The 18,761-nt window shown below is 40.4% G+C and overlaps 2 protein-coding genes across 3 annotated transcripts in view; both read left to right on the top strand.

Annotated features, from left to right (window-relative positions):
• The first annotated feature begins 345 nt into the window (after positions 1-345).
• LOC109519022 (FK506-binding protein 3-like) lies at positions 346-2,304 on the top strand. The gene is made up of 2 exons (XM_019875262.1): positions 346-607; positions 707-2,304. Exon 2 carries the CDS (start codon positions 712-714, stop codon positions 1,666-1,668), a length of 957 nt encoding a protein of 318 aa, XP_019730821.1. The 5' UTR covers positions 346-607; positions 707-711; the 3' UTR covers positions 1,669-2,304.
• A 2,232-nt stretch (positions 2,305-4,536) lies between these two features.
• Positions 4,537-18,761, top strand: part of fcho1 (FCH and mu domain containing endocytic adaptor 1) — a 38,685-nt gene continuing 24,460 nt past the window's right edge. Inside the window, exons 1-2 of one of the 2 annotated variants that reach the window (XM_019875282.1) lie at positions 4,537-4,659; positions 15,460-15,513. In XM_019875282.1, the coding sequence (XP_019730841.1) occupies positions 15,484-15,513 (30 nt within the window). In that variant the 5' untranslated portion in view covers positions 4,537-4,659; positions 15,460-15,483. The remainder of the gene's footprint in view (positions 4,660-15,459; positions 15,514-18,761) is intronic. The other variant, XM_019875281.1, reaches the window with a different exon arrangement.

Below are 18,761 nucleotides of genomic sequence, written 5' to 3'. Positions count from 1 at the left end.
AGGTTATCGAAATATAATTTAAAATGGCCACATTACATTGAATTTGATGCAATATATTAGCAAAAGTACAGGAAAAATAAATGATACTTTTTTTTAAATAATGCAATGAAATTATTTAGGGGGGCTAAAGACATTTTTAGGGAGGCTGAAGCCTCCCTAAAATAGGCCTAATGACGCCCATGATTGTGTCTCCCTTTTCTCCCGATACAGCCGTTAATAACTCATGCAGTCAAACAATATACTGTTGATACAGTTTGCCTACCGTGCTCACATTATATCAACCGTATATTACCGTTGCACAGCCTGTTTGTTTACTCAGGTTTCTGTGCCAGTTTGGTATTCTCGCAGCACTTCGCGTATTTTATTTCTTGTTTGTGGCCCCCAGGGAGTCTCTTATCCCTGTCAATAAAAATGTGGGCGTGCATAGAAGGTCCGTAAAACTCGCGCTGCACCTTCGTCAACCTCCCTGTTTGTTGAATTTCAAGGCGATTTTTTTGTTTTTATGACGTCACATAACGCAGGCGTAGACGGTGTTCATATTTCTGGCTACGCGACCCTCATGAGGATCAGAGGTTTGGGCAACGGATGGATGGGTGGTTAAAATAAGGTTGGTCAGAGTACGTTTTTATGGCTCGTCAACACAGTTTACCCACATAAAAGAGCCACATAACCGAAAGGAGCTTCATCTGTTAACTTCTGCATGCAGCACCTATGGAGCAAGATATAACTCATTCAACCGATGTGCTTGAGTTCTATGCAGGACTTAGGGAGCACAGCACAAATGATGCTCCTCTGGAGGAGGAGGCAACTTCAGAACCCGAATGGGGAATCACTGATACAACATCGGAAGAGGAGGAAGAGAAACCCATTGGTTTGCCTCAAGAAAAAAAGGGTAAGGAAAAAAACTGTGATGTACTCTGGGAGGAGGCAGAGGATGAAGAGGAACCTAGTGCTGCACCTCAAGATGAGGACGAGGAGGAAACCACAGCCACATGTTCTCATGGCGTAATAGCACCCCAAGAGGACAAAACCACAGCAGCACTTACGAAACAAGAAGCCACTGATGGACCACGAATGGAGAACATTTTTGCATCAGCTGAGTATGATTTTAAAGTAACTGGAGTGACTCGAACGAGTATGACACCTGCATCGCTCGCCACTCCATTCACACAAACGTTTAAGAACTTTCCCTCCAAAGACCACTATTTTCAGCAACAAATAGAGCAACGGAAACGAGACTTAGATTTCAAGCTTCAACAACGCAGAGCCTCCAATATGCGGCAGATGATTATGGAGCAGGTTGCATCGAATCAGGCACAAAAGGAATTGGAGCGACAGAAAAAACTGTCTGAATTGAGCTTGTTGGACAAAGTGCCACCTGCTACCAAGAGCTCGGAGGATGTCCAAACCAGTGGTGGCCAATCTGGTGAACATAATCATGCAACAGATAAAGAGCTTGCTAGCCACAAAGTAACAGAGGAGGAAAAACACAGCGAGGTTGAACGCCACCAGAGAACAAAGGATAACAAAGATAATGAAAGTTGCACAAGCAACCCACAAACGAGGCACAAAGCCGAAAACAAAGAAAAGACCAAAAAACAGTCGAAAGGGGGATGGTTTAAGAATTGTTGCAAGAAAAATACAAAAAACAAATCATCATCCTTGTGAAAAATGTATCTCTATCTCAGCGCTAGTGGTACTTTATTTGCCCTGGAATGAGATACACACTGGGCATTTACTACTGATTTATTGTAGGACAATAATAATCAACTAACATTGATTTTCAATGTACGACATCAACCATTACAAGCAACTTACAGTAGAATTCATTCACAGTGGCTAGTACATTTGAAGATACTGCTTAACAAACCTGTTATGACTGTCCCTCACAGTCACAATGAAGTCAATAGTAAAACGTTTAGTTTTATTTTGAAAGTACTGTACTGCTTTTGTGCACGTGTGAACACTAATACAAGCGAGGTAGTGAGCAAGAGCTACATGTCTGAAGTGTTGCCAACTACACCGTGTTTCCACAATATAAAGCGTCTTTTCCGAACTCCCCAAGCAACTTTTTCTGAAAAAAAAAACAAACCAAAAAAAAAAAGGCAAGCAAAAATAACGTCAGTGGTCCTTATGTTAGCAACATTCTTAATTCCTGCACAGGGATAGGGAGAGGGCCAGGATGCCTGACATTACTCTACGCAAAGATAAATGTGCAGTACGAATCCATACAGGGTGTATTATAAGTCATCACTGTATTATTATACATTGCTCTTAATAAAATACTTCACACTTTTCAATTTATTTGAGAGTCCTGATTAGGAACGACTAATGTGTTGACGGTTAATGCACAAACTCACTATTCTCATTTTAAAAGTGTGAACATGTAATTTGTTTTTTTAATGACTCTTTATAATTTTTTTTAAAATGTGTATTTGCAGTGGCCCGGTGTTCCAGTGGTTAGCGCATTGACCTCACAGTGCAGAGGTACCGTGTTCAATTCCAGCTCCGGCCTTCCTGTGTGGAGTTTGCATTTTCTCCCTGGGCCTGCATGTGTTTTCTCTGGGTATTCCTGTTTCCTCCCACATTCCAAAAGCATGCATGGCAGGCTGATTGAACACTCTAAATTGTCCCGTGGTGTGAGTGTGAGTGCGGGTGCTTGTTTGTCTGTGTGTGCCCTGAGATTGGCTGGGAACCGGTTCAGGGTGTCCCCCGCCTGCTGCCCGAAGACGGCTGGTATAGGCTCCGGCACCCCCCACGACCCTTGTGAGGATAAGCGGATAAAAAAAATGGATGGATGGATGCATGTGTAAACAATAAGAATCCAAACATACACACGTCGCAATTTATTGAAACAAGAGAAAAAGCTTTTTCTAAATACATTAAAAATAATATAGACAAAGTTGTTGGTTAGCATGCTGAGTTGTCCCTCGGCAAGTGTTGCCGTTTCTCATGTGGCCCTGTTTTCAAATTTAATTCTCCACTCCTGTTATATTAAGTTCAACCAGTAGATCAGGGATAGGTAATGTAAAGGCCGGAAGGAGCCACAGTTTTTCATCAGTGCTATTGGTGGGCCACATAGGACCACTCACTTCCGAGTCAGATGAATGATAAAAATTTTATAAAACATGAAATATGAGCATGCGTGCCATATACGTATGCATCAGCATAGTCCCATGACAGTGAGCAGACCCTGTGGACGCAGCAATCGTAGCAGTGTTACATTTTTATTTGTGTCATTGTTTTCAATGTTTTCATCATCATCACAAAACCTACAAAACTCATTGCGTCGTTCTCTCCTTTTGGAATATGTGGAAAAGAAGGCATTGATGTTGAGCATAATGTTTTCCACAGCTACAGTGGGATTGTCAAGAGCCTGCCTCACTGTGTTGTGCACAATGTGCAATGTTCAGTGCAGTTTCCTTGGAGGAGATCATCGTCGTTTTTTAAGTTAGGAAAGAAAGAGTCATGAATTCCATAATTCACATGTGTATTGTCTTAATTATACACTGATTTGTCAAATAATAAACCTACTTTGTCCAGAGACTCCTCTATGTGAGCTAGAATCCCAGCAGGGGACTAATCTGTATTCTCAATTATATTGAGCATTTTGTTTGTGGCCCGGCTGATTGAAGTATTGAACTACAAGGGGAAATGTCTTCCTGTTGCCTCTATTTGATGTCTGTATAGAGAATAGAAGTGTTTTATCTCAGTGAATGACCCTTCTCGGGTGGATGCATGGGGATACGGGCCCTCTGCATGCCCCTTGCAGCGCTGTCGTGAGCGGCAGAATAATTAACTATTCTTCTTTAGGTGGCAAAACGTGCAATAAACCTGCGTACATGTATTGACATGTTGCCATTCATACAACAAAAGAAATCATGGCTGCTTGCAAATATGACATTTTCGTGCAGTTAAAGAGGCCCAAGCCACACCAATTCCATTAAAGTAAATTGAGACGAGATCATTATTTCAGTATTTGTTTGCCCCAGTATTTAAACTTTTTGACATTGGTGGTGAAATTTTAAAACGGATGTTTTGGCTCAATGAAGTTTTGAGAAACATTGGTGAAGGTGAAGGAGTGTCTCAGATGCCTAGTTTAGTGATGTTGATGTAGTTGGTGTCATAATCCAGGTGGGGGTGCCGTCGCTTGCTAATTAGGATTGTCTACAGTTGAATTTGAAAGTAGCAGTGAATAGCGGTCACGACAAATAGCATTCACTGCAAAGCATTGTATGTGGGAGTGGTATCAAACTGAAGCTAATGATATTCACAGACTTTGGCCCGCGTTGTAAATTGGCAATATTCTTAGTTACAGCAAGAGAAGCCACCATTAAATGACAAACGCTATCTAATATCTGCAGCTGAGCCAAGGCGTGTCTTCATATGGAATTAATCAACCAATAGGATACTAGTATTCACTCTTAAAAACGCCTTTTTACGGTTGCTATGCCTACTTCACGGTTCTCTCTGAATGACGGGCTTGGTAGCCAATCATCTTTGCGCAGGTTGGAAACGGGAGTGTACTCTGGAAAGCGTCGCTCATTTCTACTACAGCGAGCAGACCACTGGAGTAACCTACGAGGCTGTCGGATGGACGCTACTTAAACACCGGGGGAGGACAATGCAATATAAATGTCTTCACAGAAGTCTTCACAGGTCATAAATCACCTTTTATTTCAATTTACGTTTATTCAACCACCGTTATGAACGCATGTTTATTTGTGAAGGCGTCGCACGGGTTGTTCGAACCATGTATGTGACAGCCCTCCCGTTGGCGCAGTTGTTTGACTCAAGCTAACGCAGCAAAGGTGCAGTTCACCTGAAGAAACTTGAATATTAGTTCCAAAATGTATGTTAATATGGAACCACGTTTAAAAGCTTTGTTATATTTACCGTCATAGAAACGTATTTTCTTTGAGGTGTACAGGTATTCAAAGTGTATTCAAAGTTCGCATTAATTTGATCAATAAATTGAATTTATTGATTAAAATGAATCCTAATTTTTACCTTAAGTCAGTACTGAGTGTGAATTGTGTTGTCAACAGATTTTATAGACTATTCGTTTCAGCCATTTTAAATATCTCATGATACGAATTCCTAAATTTGCACAGTTAAATACTTGCATAAGTGGCAGCGTAACTACATGTACTCAAACACGTTATCTCTTCATTTCTCTTCTGTGATGTCTTGTAAATTGTTAGTCTATCACCACAGGTTCCATCCATGCCATTGGACAAATAGTTTTACGTTCAATAAGATCTCTTGAACACATTGCTACTAGCAAATACTAATCAAAATCAAAAGATTAAAACTCAGCATTTGGTTTCTGGTTTGTTGGTCTCCAGTCGCACTTCATTGTTTGATATATGTCCCAATAAGTTTATTGAAATTTTAAATTCTCACTATTCTCAAACTCAATTGGATTACATTGTTTCAAAACACACAATGTATGGATGGATGGATGGCTGCATTTATATCCGCAATTTTCACATTTTCAAGATCCACATGCATATGAGATTTTCACTTGTTTTGCAGATCCACAAATATACGCTTGATTTTCACATATGTTGTTGGTTTTAATGTGTGTGTGCATTTACCATGACTTATTGCTTGTAAAGATTCAATTCTGCTTGTAAAGTGTTGAATGTGCATTTGTGGATCAGCTGACATGCACGTTTATTTTTGAGACAAACGACACATGCCATTAAAAGGTATTCTCACGCACAGGTTTCAGGTATTCAGATGTGTGGAAAGGCCATATTTCCTCCAGCCACTAAGAGGCAGTGTTGCAGTCTCCCGAGAACGGAACGAGCGATGTCCCATTTTTCAGCTAAAAATTGGAAAACGAAAAACGTAAAATGAGCCGTGATCTAATTTTCTATTATGTGTTTATTTAACACGAGTCAGGCAACAAAAAATGACCGTAATTTGTTCCCCTCAATCTTCTGCTGCTGCTACCTCAAATTCTTCTATGTCGCTGTGGCCGCAGACAAAGGCAAAATAAGTGAACAAATGGAAGAGAGAAGAGAAAAAAAATTGGTTGGACATACAGAGTTTTCACCAGCCTCTATAAACTGTACTACATGTTCTTTATATAAATGTGGGTGAGGTGACCATCGAGAATTTTGGAAAAAATCTGTTAATTTTCCTGAACGGACGATCTATTTCCAGGACGGTTCTGGCAATCATGCTGCCAATGAGATTTTACACTCCCCAAAGGCTTAAATAATGAACAACAAATCTTTTGGTGCCGTGGCGTGAATATAAATTATGAAATGGATGATTTTTTTTTCCATGTTCAATTTGTGTTTAAAAATGTGCAAAATGTAGTTTTTATGTTATCAGAAGCATTCTAATTTGTACCTTTATAGTATTTTGTTCAACTAATACAAAAAAAATGCTGTCAGCTATTACTGTGTATTTTCTGCTTTTTACTGATGTTTTAATTTTTTTCTGTGGTATCGTTTTCTGGTTTTTTTTTGTCTTCTTTTAAAGTTATACAAAATAATTGGTCTGCTTTTTCAGCCGCTGCTTGTCGCAAACAAAGTTCTTGTTGGAGCAAAATATTCTTCAAATATATCTTGAGTTACTTTCCACCTTAATATAATGTGAAACTACGCTATGCCAATTTTGATCACTATACTTCAGCAAATATGATCATGCTATACATGCTGTCAAAAGGGTGCGACCAAATCTATGCTTGTGCAACCAACTGAAATATTGGTCGCACCACTTTTACCAGTGCAAAAGTTAGTGTAGAGCCCATTCACATCCTTTTTTTTTTCTCCCACTGTTGTCCTGCTACTTTTATTCCTTCCTTTTACGATCTGAATCCGAGTGGATCTCTTGTTATATAGTCAGCTAAACGGTTGAAACTCCTAACTATTGCTAGCAAGAGACTGTGGCAAGCACAAAAAATGAGGAGAAATGATGACTGAGGAGAACTGCGATGCTGGGAGAAAGTCAAGACATGCCAAATTAAAATTTCCGACAGACGTTGCAGCCAATTGTGTGCACAGAGCAACGGTAACACCTGCAGGAAAATGAGAGAAGCAGGTGAATAACACCCCCCCCCCGTTTTGCATTTAGGTTTGAATGGATGAGTTTATTGACACCTAGTGAATTGTTCTAAACAGGCAAAGAGCAAGAATATGCACATGGTTACAGCCATGCATAATACGTATAGTTTGACCTTACATATTGAATTTAAGGATTTCTTTGATCTTGTTTCTCTCCTTCTGAATGGTTGGCTCCACATCAACTGGCCATGATGTGTTAATCATATATTAACTTAATTTTCATATGGAAAATTAATCTGCCCTGCGTTGCCATAACGCAGAGGCAGGGAAGCATCAAGCCCCAAAGAGCAAATTGAATTTGTTACACACAACACAAGCAAAGCAATCAAGTTCAAGTGCACACTGAGCACCATGACCGAGCTGTACGATTGCAAACACACCTACCGACATGCTGCAACGGAAAAATTGTGATCCTCTGTGTTTGTATCAGGAAACAAAGTTTTGAGGCCATGCCTGCGTTGTACTCCCCACAACCCTGAACTGGATCAACAGTATACATAATGGATGTGTGGATGAATATACTGTATTGTGTTGAATTCGTCTAGGAAGAAGTACATTGCCCTGGCCACTGTCGTGATATTTTAGTAGTAAAAAGAGAGGAAAAGGGATAGAATTAAAGGACAGTGTGTGTGTGGCAATTTCAGAGGCAGAGACTGCGGCAGCAGAGACTCTCTATGCTTTGCTTTTCAGCCTCAGGTACATCTGAAATCATGTAGCTCGGTATTATTTTAAAATAGAATGTACGTATATGTACTACATAGGTTGGATTAACTGGCTGGATCTTACTTCATATCCAAGAACGTCATGTTTGTTGTTAAAAACCTGATTCGTGGCAGTTTTGATTGGCAATTACAGCTGAAATGATTAAATGTCATTCATTTGCAATTCAAATTTCAAATTGCAGCAAAACTAGTTGCCGATTTTCAGCTATTCAATAAAATTAGGAACAGAACCTTGCACACTGCGCCACAGTTCGGTCGTACATGTCTGTTATTTTATTGTATTATAATTACAGTGTTCTTTTACTATATCCTCCCTCCATTATCAAAGGGTGCAATAAATACGTATATTTATGTGTTCCCCCCACTTCAGTGATTAATCTGGCACTGCCTCTTTTCAGTACAACTCTCCCCTTTTTCCTCTCGATGTCCATGGGGAGGTGGGCATTTTTTTAGAGCTGGAAAACCTTTTGTTTTCATTTACAAGTTTACGTATTTTAGTACATTGCCGTGCCATATAATTTATGTAGGGGCACACTGTATCACTCTAATTAATGCGATGACATTGTTTTCTGCTATTTTCGTCAGGTATGTTGTGTTATGTGGGCCCCTTTTTCTCTTGATGTCCATGGGGAGAGGCACACTGTATCACTCTAATTGATGGGAGGATATTGTTTTCTGCTATTTTCGTCAGGTATGTTGTGTTATGTGGGCCCCTTTTTCTCTTGATGTCCATGGGGAGAGGCACACTGTATCACTCTAATTGATGGGAGGATATTGTTTTCTGCTATTTTCGTCACGCTTTGTGATTGGGACAGTTAAACACAGCCAATACAGGAAATCCTGCTGGCCGACGTCAATATTCTTCAACACAATGCGGTCGGACGCTACTGATTACATAGACATCCCGTTTAGTGCATAGTCTTGCTAAGAAATACTGTTTCAGCCTTCATGAAAGACCATGACCTGTGCTCGAGGCTGTGAATGTGTACAGCCAAGGTGCCTCTCTTCCACAGATGGAAGGATCCTGGGGCACTCTGGTTCTGGCTCGCTTTCTGGGTTAGTAGTTCATTTACTGCCTCGCTGTGTACGATGATCAACTCATATATATCGTTTTAAACAAACAAACAAACAAAAAACTATACAGAGCTTAAGTTAAGTGGTAATTGCCTTCAGGTCTTATTTTTATTTTATTTTTTTAAATAAATGGTTACTGGCTTTTAACTAAGGATGGATTTCATATTTTGTGGTTTGTTTATTTTTAAATCATTCACAATTCTTCTGTATTAACACCACTTCATGTTTGTAGGGTATTAGTTAGGTTATGTAGTTGCTAATGGTGTCACTGCTCATCAACGGGTCAATTAGTGGAGCTGGATGATGTTTGGATTGGATACAACTTTATTGTCAAATGTGCTGCAGCACAGATGAAATTTCTTCCCACTCAACATAAAACAAGAAACAAGATTGCGGCCGCACATAATGAATATGTAACCAGTGGCGTTTTTCTCTTGCGGCGTCCACCCAACTTGGGGATCCAACACACACTGCCCCCACATCTCCGATTGGGGAGCGTAGAGGGTTGACCAGTGAGCTCAAATTCCCGGCTGCTGATTCAGCGCGGTGCCCTGTTTGAAGGGACAACAAGTGAGGTTTTAGTAACGTACAAACGTGACCAGCTTTTTTTTCCAACATGAGACTGGTAGGGTCCGCAAGCTATAGCGTACACTGACACAAAAATACATAATAATAATTATAATAATAATAATAACACGCGCACACCAATATTGCCTCTACTTTTCCAAGTGTCCAAGCATTCACACAAACTCCCTGGGCATTCATTGGCCCACGGTGAGCAATATCAGGCATGCAAACGTTGGCCAAACCATTATCACACCTGTCCAAAACCTGAGATCAGATCAAATTACATGATGTAGGTATGTTACCAAAAACCAAACAAACAAACAAAAAAAAAAAATTCAAACCACCAATATATCACAATAGAACATATAATTAAATAGAGATGTGACACGAATGAAATCAGACCTACTTTGTTACTTTTATTTTTGCGCACAGGTCATTTTAAGCATAATTAAATTCCAACACAATCTGTACAGAATAATCCCACATTGTCCATTCATGGAAAATGCAAAACATGCAATTTAATTTAAAAAAAAAAAAAAAAGATCTAGTCACTTGACCCATGACATGTGCAAAAGAGCCTCATTTAAGGGGTCTGTAAACTACGCCCATCTTTGCACCTCCTGAATGGATCAGTGTGTCGCCATGAGTCTGAGTGTATGTCCTGTATGTCACTGTATGCTTCTATGATATTGTGTGTGTGTGTGTGTGTGTATGTGTGTGTGTGTGTGTGTGTGTGTGTGTGTGTGTGTGTGTGTGTGTGTACATCTATATCTATAGATATATACACACACATGAGTACACTTATACTACATACAAAGTGTACAATAGTCTATACCAGGGGTGCCCATTGCATTGATCGTGATCGACCGGTGGATCACGGACTGGTCCCAAGTCGATCGCGAGGGGTGTACAGGAGAAAAAAAAAACAAAACCATTTGTGTCTTTGTGCATGTTAGTAATATATTTTTGTGTTAATGTACACTGCACCCTAATCATCCTATCAGTCTCATTTTCACAAAACGTATTTAAAAAAAAAAAAAAAGCGGGTAAATCTTTAACCTACGGTGCCGCGTGACCTGCGTCACCCGAAGTTGTTAGTGCTCAGCAGTCTGCAATTGCAGCTTGTGATCAGCGCTATTGCGCTATATATTTTATTTTTATCATTATTCTCATTTAGAGTTTGTTTCGTGTACAATTCACCGAGGGCACGGGCAAAGAATGGGAATCTGGAGGGCAGAGACAAGAATTTTAAAACGGTAAGCGTGAGCTACAATAGTTAATAGGCTGCCAAAGTGTGTCGCATGCCTCCATGTCAGGCTGTTGCTCATCACGGCGTGCGTGTGTATGTGCGTGTGCGGTAACTGGACCATCGCAGGAGGTTGGTTGATTGAAAAGTCGATCTTCGGTCCAAAAAGTTTGGGCACCCCTGGACTCTATACCATAGGTGTCAAACTCAGGTCCTGGAGGGCAGCTGTCCTGCATGTTGCAATACCATCTGTGAAACTATAAGGGGGGTGGGAATGGTGTGGTGTCCTTTTTGTAGATTAAAATGGGGTGGACATGAACGAATGAGTGTGGTTGTGGGTGTGGGTGTTGTGCTGACAGAGTGAGAGCAATGCACAATTGCTCACGTGTGCAGCTTTGAGGGAACGTTGAACAACACACCCCTCGCAGTCAACTTGGGAGCAGTCCATGTTTGGCCACTCCTGTTTTAGGGGAAGTGATTACATTTGAAACATCAAGGTAAATTTGACATGTAGATTTAGGATTATCCGCCTGTAAAAGGTTATTGGTGAATTTTTTTTTTTACCAAAATGGGTCAGCCAATTGGAGAAAGGGTTCCCTAACTAGCATAGAGTCGAAAGGGTCGAGGAGATATGAAGTACTATTTTACTGACATTTGGAGGCGGTTTTTTGATAACTAGGCATTTTTTTCTTTCCTGCATATACAAAAAAAAAACCCAACAAACACTTTCTCTGGAACTCATCAACATTCTTTGAAAATTCTCTGTGCACAGAATTCAGGTTGAACAGCCCATTCCAACCACATTCACCATTTTGACACTTATTTTGGGAAATCTTATCATGTTGCTGCTTTCATTATCAGTGTAATGAATGTCTATTCCTTGAATCGCTCTCTTTCTGATATCCTGTCGTTTCCACATCTATAGGTTAACTAGTGCCGATGTAAAATAGTTTTATGCTAAAATATCACAGGCCTTTTTTAAGCAAAAAATGTGATGTAATTTGAGTCATTAAATATTGTAAATGGCTACTAGTGGAATCATGGTCATAATTCACTGAGGGGTTGTACGGACTTCCTTGTTAGATTGTGAAATGCTTTCTGTGGCAGACTAATGTATGCTCATGCAGCTGCTCATGCAAGCGATGGCTGCCTGGCACATGGTCACAGACTGCAGTAGTGCTGCATTGACAAAACTACATTCAGGTTCTGACAATGGGGATATTGCCTGGCCTATGTTGATCACTCGGATTTTGCCCACATTTCCTCTCTGTCAGTGAAAGCCAAGTCTTTTATCACTTTAATAGCTTTTCTGTACTCGTCATTAAATGCAAGTTATGTTCCTGCCCTGGTAATTATGTTTGATTTGCCTTTGTGTTAAGCTTTGCTGTTTGGTTGTGGTTTGCAATGACAATTTGAGAGTGCAGAATATGTTGTGAACATGATGAGATGATTAATGAATCGCCTACATAATGAATATATGTAGGAAGATTCAGACGTTGATGTCTTTAAAAGGTTCACCCACCGCTGTTGAAATGATCAGCGAGACCACAATGAATAAGAATTCTTTTCATGGTTTTGCTGCATAAAATAATTCTGTTGAACCACAAATGAAAAGCAATGTCTGATTTTCTGATTTTCAATATGTTGATTTTCAATTTGGGCAGCAACCAATGATGATTAAAAAAAAATCGATTAATCCATCGATTATTTTGATTAATCAAAGAATCTAATAAAGTTTTCATTTTCATCTCTTGTTTCTAAAACAGGATACTTCAAATTGACAATGCAGAAAATGCACGAATTAATACATCCATTCACTTTCACAACTGCTTCTCCTGTAGAGAGTCGAGGGGGCTGGTTTTATCATGAGCACAGTGGCCCCAAACTTAACATTTTAGGAGAGCTGGAAGAAAATGTTGATGTTCAGACACAAACAACCTGTATGATTCTCAGCAGCAAATTGAGGTGACACTGAAGATGCCCAAGTGCACACGTCACTAACTTGACATGGAAATGAGTGGTAGTCTAGAAAACAGTCGTTTTGTTTTGAGTTTCACTTTTTTGGTCTTTTTTTTTTCTTTTTTGAGGGTGCTTGTGCACATCGATTATTCCCTGGATGGTCACCCACATTGTCCATCGCAAAAACCAGTCATGCCCCTTGTTCTACATTAACAGTGGCTCGGGCCAGCGCCACTACATGACTGTGTAGGGCCACCCGAAATTCAGTCTGGTCAGTATCATGAATAAATACAATGAAATCAAGATGAACTTGCATTTTAAAACATTTAATATTCAATGTATTCAATATTTTGACCACTCATCATTGATCTTTGTACCATGCTTCCCATCAGGTTAAATCCTTCCATAAGGAATGGCTTGAACAAGTTATAAAGACCAGCAAATGTCAAAACTTAAACATTCAGTAAGATTTTATACTACAAAAGCAAAAAAACAACATGCGAATAAGTAACTTCAGAGAAGTACTCTTTTCTTAAAAGCTTAATATAGTATAAAGACACTAAATATGAACTAATCATTGAAACTTAGCATATAATATCATGGATACAGGCATAGAGGGCCAGTGCAAATTGTGGCAATTCTGCATAAAACTACGAAGCGTGTCTATACCAACATCTGTGGCCACAGCTATTGCATTTCTGCTCCGTCCATCTCATACCCACTCGGGGTTCGAACACGCAGTACCACCATGTCACCAGCCTGAAGTGTTGTGCGCTGACCGCTGAGCTCAAAGCTCAGGGTGCCAACTCAGTGGCCAGTGCCCTCTGAAGGCTTAGAGCTGTGAGGTTTTATGAACGTACATTGCACAAGGTGGTGTCCGTTACACTCATATGCTTGTTTGCAGCTCAACTGACAAATAAGGCCTGACACAATATGGTCTTCTCTGCCTGCTTTGCCAAACTGAGGGACAGATGAGTCAATGCACCGTGAAGGTTTCCACTTAACTGCAATTATTAGTGTTTAATTATCTTGGACAACACATGTAAAGAGAATGCAAAATGCTCACAGAAAGGAGCCGGCAAACTGGGAGGTTAGAAGCTCATGGCTCTTCAAATGCAAACCACTGTGACTGAACTCAGGTTTCAGCTAAACGTGGAGAAATTAGTTTAAATTATTATTATTTTTTAAATTATCTTTAAAATGACAATTGTTTCATCTTCATTTCCTCATCAGCTTGAAAAATTGATGGCTATGATTAAACCACATAGTTTTGTCTGCTTTATACCTGTACCTGTCCTATTAAAACGGTTTAGTACGTTCATTACACTATGTGCTCAGCACTGCCATTGTACTGGACCCAGTTTTGCGCTTGTTCTTGTGGCGAATGAGCCTGCACTGTAGCATTTTGTACTTCACGACCTGTGGTGTAACACCTCTTCAACCTCTCATAGCAATGTTAACCCACCGAGGGAGGAGACCATGTTGGTGTTGCGGAGGTGTGAGTTTGTTGTCCTTCATCTCTTTGTTCAAGACATCTGCGAGTACCCAGGGTTCTGTGGTGGTGGAATAAAGCATGTTCACATTGGCATGATAAGATGCTGTTTTTGTGTAGTAATAATACGTTGGGCTGCTTGTGTTTATCAGGGTGTGAGAATTTGTTTCATTCGTTCCCATCTGTCCACCAGACTTAATTTTTTTTTTTTTTTTGGATGGTGGCAATCTGTGTAGTGTTAGACAGGCTGCAAGTTTGGCTGCGCTCTGTGAACAGATAATACTTTGGAATGGCTCCGCTGATAAACCACTTGCTTTGTCTTTCTGACTGATCCACTGCATTTTTGCTGACATTATCTTGCATTCAGAACCGTGTTTTAAGATTCACATTTCCAAGCCTAGCTTGCAGCGATTTATGACGACGAGTTTAGTGGTTCGCTATCAACCTTTAGTGCAGCTAGCGTAAGATTAATTCCCAAATAATGATTCGTTTGCAATTGCACGGACTAACCGGAGACCACAGCTGGGTGGAGTCTGTCTGCCTTTTGCCCTAAGTTGACTGGTAAAAATATGAGAGGCTGTGCTGTGTCGGGCCCGACCACTATGGATTTTTTTTGAGGCCATACAATGAATAGAAGCGGGGGGTAGGAAAGGGTTTTGTTTTTCAGTTCAATCGATTTCATAACTAAACCACACGAGTATTGTAGGCCCACGCACCAATCAGTTACCTCCTTGGTGGTTCTTCCACCTCACCATCCCTCCAATCACTCCTCCTTCGCCTGCCCATCCTCTGGGATGTTCTTCTGAAGTCTTTTATAAATCTGTTATTCCCCAGGAGCACCATCCTACACTGAATTTATCTCGTGTTTTCTTGAAGAGATTGGTAATAAACCTTGTTTTTTCTTGTTCAGATCTCAGCCTTTATGACACAGAACGGCCCTGCTGTTCACCGTGGCCGACAACCTAAGGCTGCCACAAATGACAAAAAACAAGATAACTTGATGGCCCCCTGCAAAAAAAAGAAAAAAAAAAGAATTTAGAACAGTTAAATCTCATTTCAAACTCATCTTGTCGATCCATTTGCAGCAAAGACTCTTCTTAACTTCCACTCACAACTCATGCTAAACTTAGCTCCTCCCAATATGGCGTACAGAGATGTTAGTCTCTCTGGAAAAAGAAAGCACGAATTGGGAATTTTGATTGTTAGATGGCAAATAAGAAGGAATTGAAGAACTTTTGTCTTCCGACAGTAAAGATGATCTGCCAAAAGATGAACTAAAGTTCTAACAAATATACTTCCTTTCCACTTCTATTACAGAGCACGGTGACTATCTGTTGAGTGATGATGGCTTCCTTTCAGAACAACTTTTGGGTAAGTGTCTCAAGAACTACAATATATATTATATACTATATACCTGTGTTTGCACTGTGGTTGAGAGGAAAGAAATTTCATCTGTGCTGTATGTTGCACATAGAGCACATTTGACAATAAAGTTGACTTGACTTGACACTATATAGCAAGGTTTTCCCCGAGTGCCTTGTAGGCCGGCGAGCCGCCTGGCTTTTCTTGCCCACCCCACAAGGCCAAGTGCGCTCTCCGTTGGCCACTTCGCCAATGACGAAGTGACTTGCGCCTTGCGATAAATTTATCCGGTGAGATGGGAGACTCCTCCATATTTGCATAACACGGTCGCTTGGCTGCTATCACAGAATCATGTGACTGGATCCTGCCTGCTGATTCACAGAATGAAAATGTATCACTTCCTCGTCCTTTGCCCGTTTTATGCACACTAATTCGCCGACTGAGGATTTCATCACTTCTTCCTAATTTGTGGCCATCGATAGACTCGTGTGTCTTTCCTTTTGGAGGGTGATGGTGATATATATCGCTCACACCCCTAATGGCAATACTGCCGGGAAGTGGCATGTTGGTTAGCCGCAAAATTGATATATTGACCAAAATATTCACAATCAGCTGATTAGACTCATCAAATTTAATGCCCATCCCTAAGTGTTGAGGCACGAATACCCAAGGGTTCTTGAGCAGTTCGTTTTCTGAATGGCTTATTGTCATGAGGGTTGCGGGCATGCTGCAGCCTATCCCAGGCTTTAACAGCATCTTTAATTTCCTTCGAACAATTTTCAGCCCCACTTACCATCCCGCTTCACCAATCTGAGCAAATGGTCATTCGCAGGAAGCACTCGTGCGAAAGTTGCCCTGTAGAGATTTTACACATTCACACCCCTCCCCATACTTCCTTCTCTCCCCTCAGTCTCTTCATTGTGATGGTAATGAGCTCCCTCGTGTGTAACCAGAATGGTTAATTTAAGAGATTGACAATGGGCTAGGGAAGAGGGGGGTTGTTAAATCACAAGTGCTAGATTGTCATTAGACTCAACTATTGCATTTTTATTGATTTTTTTTTTTTTTTTTTTTTTACATCTGCTCACAGTTTGATCTAGCGCATATATGTTTCTAGTAAGGATACACCTAAAACAGGCTGCATCGGGGGTCTTGAGGAGCGACTTGGACACCGCTGATGTAGATCCAACGGCTCTTGTAAAGATTTTTTTTTGCACATGCACTTTTGATTTTACACTGCTCGGGGATTGTGTTCCAATAGAAGGAATATTATGAGGAGCAACTGTAGGCTCTTTTGTCTGCCTCACAAATAAGTGTCATGACACTTTAAATCAACCCCCTAGGATTGGCCATCTGTGTTCATTGTTGTCAACAAAATCTGAAAAGGAAGCCGTGGTGAAGCAACAGTGGATTAATCACTTCTTCCTACCATCTGATGTACACTTAAAATTGCTGAAAAAACTTACACATTGCATTAAATCCCCACCACAAATGAATCTGTACACATAAAAAAAAAACACTTTAGTTGAAAGAGAAATCAAAGTTGCACAGTTGAAGTGGCGTACTTACGAAGGGAGTTACCCCAAGCAACACTGGAACACAGTTAGTTTTCTCACAAAATCAACTCATGACTAAGGACAGATATAATCAAACACAAGTACGAGTCTGCCGTCATGAAGCGCAAAGTAACAACACCTTGAGTTAATATTTGAATCTATTTGCCTTTTCAAATGTGCTGCGTTGCTCAACGTGGAAGTGCTCATATTTCTTCTTTTTCAAATTTGTTTAATGTTAACAATCCTTAATACTGAATGTTCAGCTGACAGACACTAGGGCCTAGTGACTCGGCTATTAGCAAGAGTGAACAGTTGCTGTGGAGTGTGTGCGTGTGTGTGTGCGTGCGTGTGTGTGTGAATCTGTGTGTGTGTGTGTGTGTGTGTGGGGAGGGGGGGTTGGTTTAAGTGGCAGCTCACCTAGCTGTTGTGAGGGTCAGGTTGCAAAAGCAGAGGCCTGCCAACTGCTTGAATTCTTAACATAGTCATCATCATCAATCTCTTCAGCCTTTGCCTCAATTCAAACAGACAACTCCACTTTTATTAAAAAAAACAAAAACAAACAAGAAAAAACAACCTACACTATCTGGGAGTATTTTGAGGCTACAGTGCCTTATAGTTTGACGACTTGTGTTTGTTTTTGACCCTGGATGCCCTACTTCTTCACGCTGCAATATTGATGGATTAAGTTAGGACAAATGTTAGGCCTTTATGGCAACCAGTTCTGACCCGACAGGAACACCGTTCTAAATAAATATAGTTGCAACGTTGATTCGCTCCTCTTTCATCTATTACTGCTTCAAACAACAAAGTGAATGGAGGAAAAGTGGTGAAGATGGCACGACTGTCTGTTTTATGTATTGTGTTGTATTATTTTGTCATTTTATGTTAAGTGTTCTTTTGATGGCGGCGCGGGCACCCGCAGCAGCTCCTCTTGATGTCTGTTGTCTGGGGAGGAAATGCACATTTGACAATAAAGTTGTACGTGATACTTGATATATCTTTTATCTGCCCTCTCTCAGTCATAAATCTGTCGGGCCTAAATGCAAAGTACCAAAAACTCTTTTTTTTTTTTTAATACTGTATGTGCACTTCTGCTTGCCTCCTGTATTCCTTCATTAATCAAAGGACACCCGGGTGGGTGGATGTAACGTCCGACATAATGAATTATTTAATTGAAATATTAAAATACATGTAAAATAATCATGATGGTTAGAAGGACTCTTAGTAGTAGTCATTGTATGTCAAGTATTTTTGGAAGGAGGTGATGACAGTGATGATGAAGACAGCTCAGAAGTTGCTTTGTGTCTGTTTTTTCATGCCTGAGCTGATCAAAGTGACAAACCTGCTCCTGGTTTCCACAAAGACCTCCCTAAAGTGCTCACTGTTTGTTTTGTCACGTACTCCAGTCTAGTGTGTGTGTGTGTGTGTGTGTGTGTGTGTGTGTGTGTGTGTGTGTGTGTTTTCAAGCCTTCCTTTCCATTCCAGGCATTCCCCTGTTAACTGGGAATCGGTCTGTTCTTCTCCAACAGGTTACAGAGGACATAGCTTTTTGAAAACCTGGCTTATGATACGAAGCAGGCATTTGTAGTAAAATTCATGTCAGTACCATAAGTTAAAAGGGGTGTTGATTTGGTCAATTTCAAATTTCATAAATTAATACTATATTATGTTGATCAAATTCCTCCTGCTCCAAAAACTGTG

The sequence above is a fragment of the Hippocampus comes genome, unplaced genomic scaffold (assembly GCF_001891065.2).
Source record: "Hippocampus comes isolate QL1 unplaced genomic scaffold, H_comes_QL1_v1.1 scaffold132, whole genome shotgun sequence".
Lineage (NCBI taxonomy): Eukaryota > Metazoa > Chordata > Actinopteri > Syngnathiformes > Syngnathidae > Hippocampus > Hippocampus comes.
This window is presented reverse-complemented; position numbering and strand designations above follow the sequence as displayed.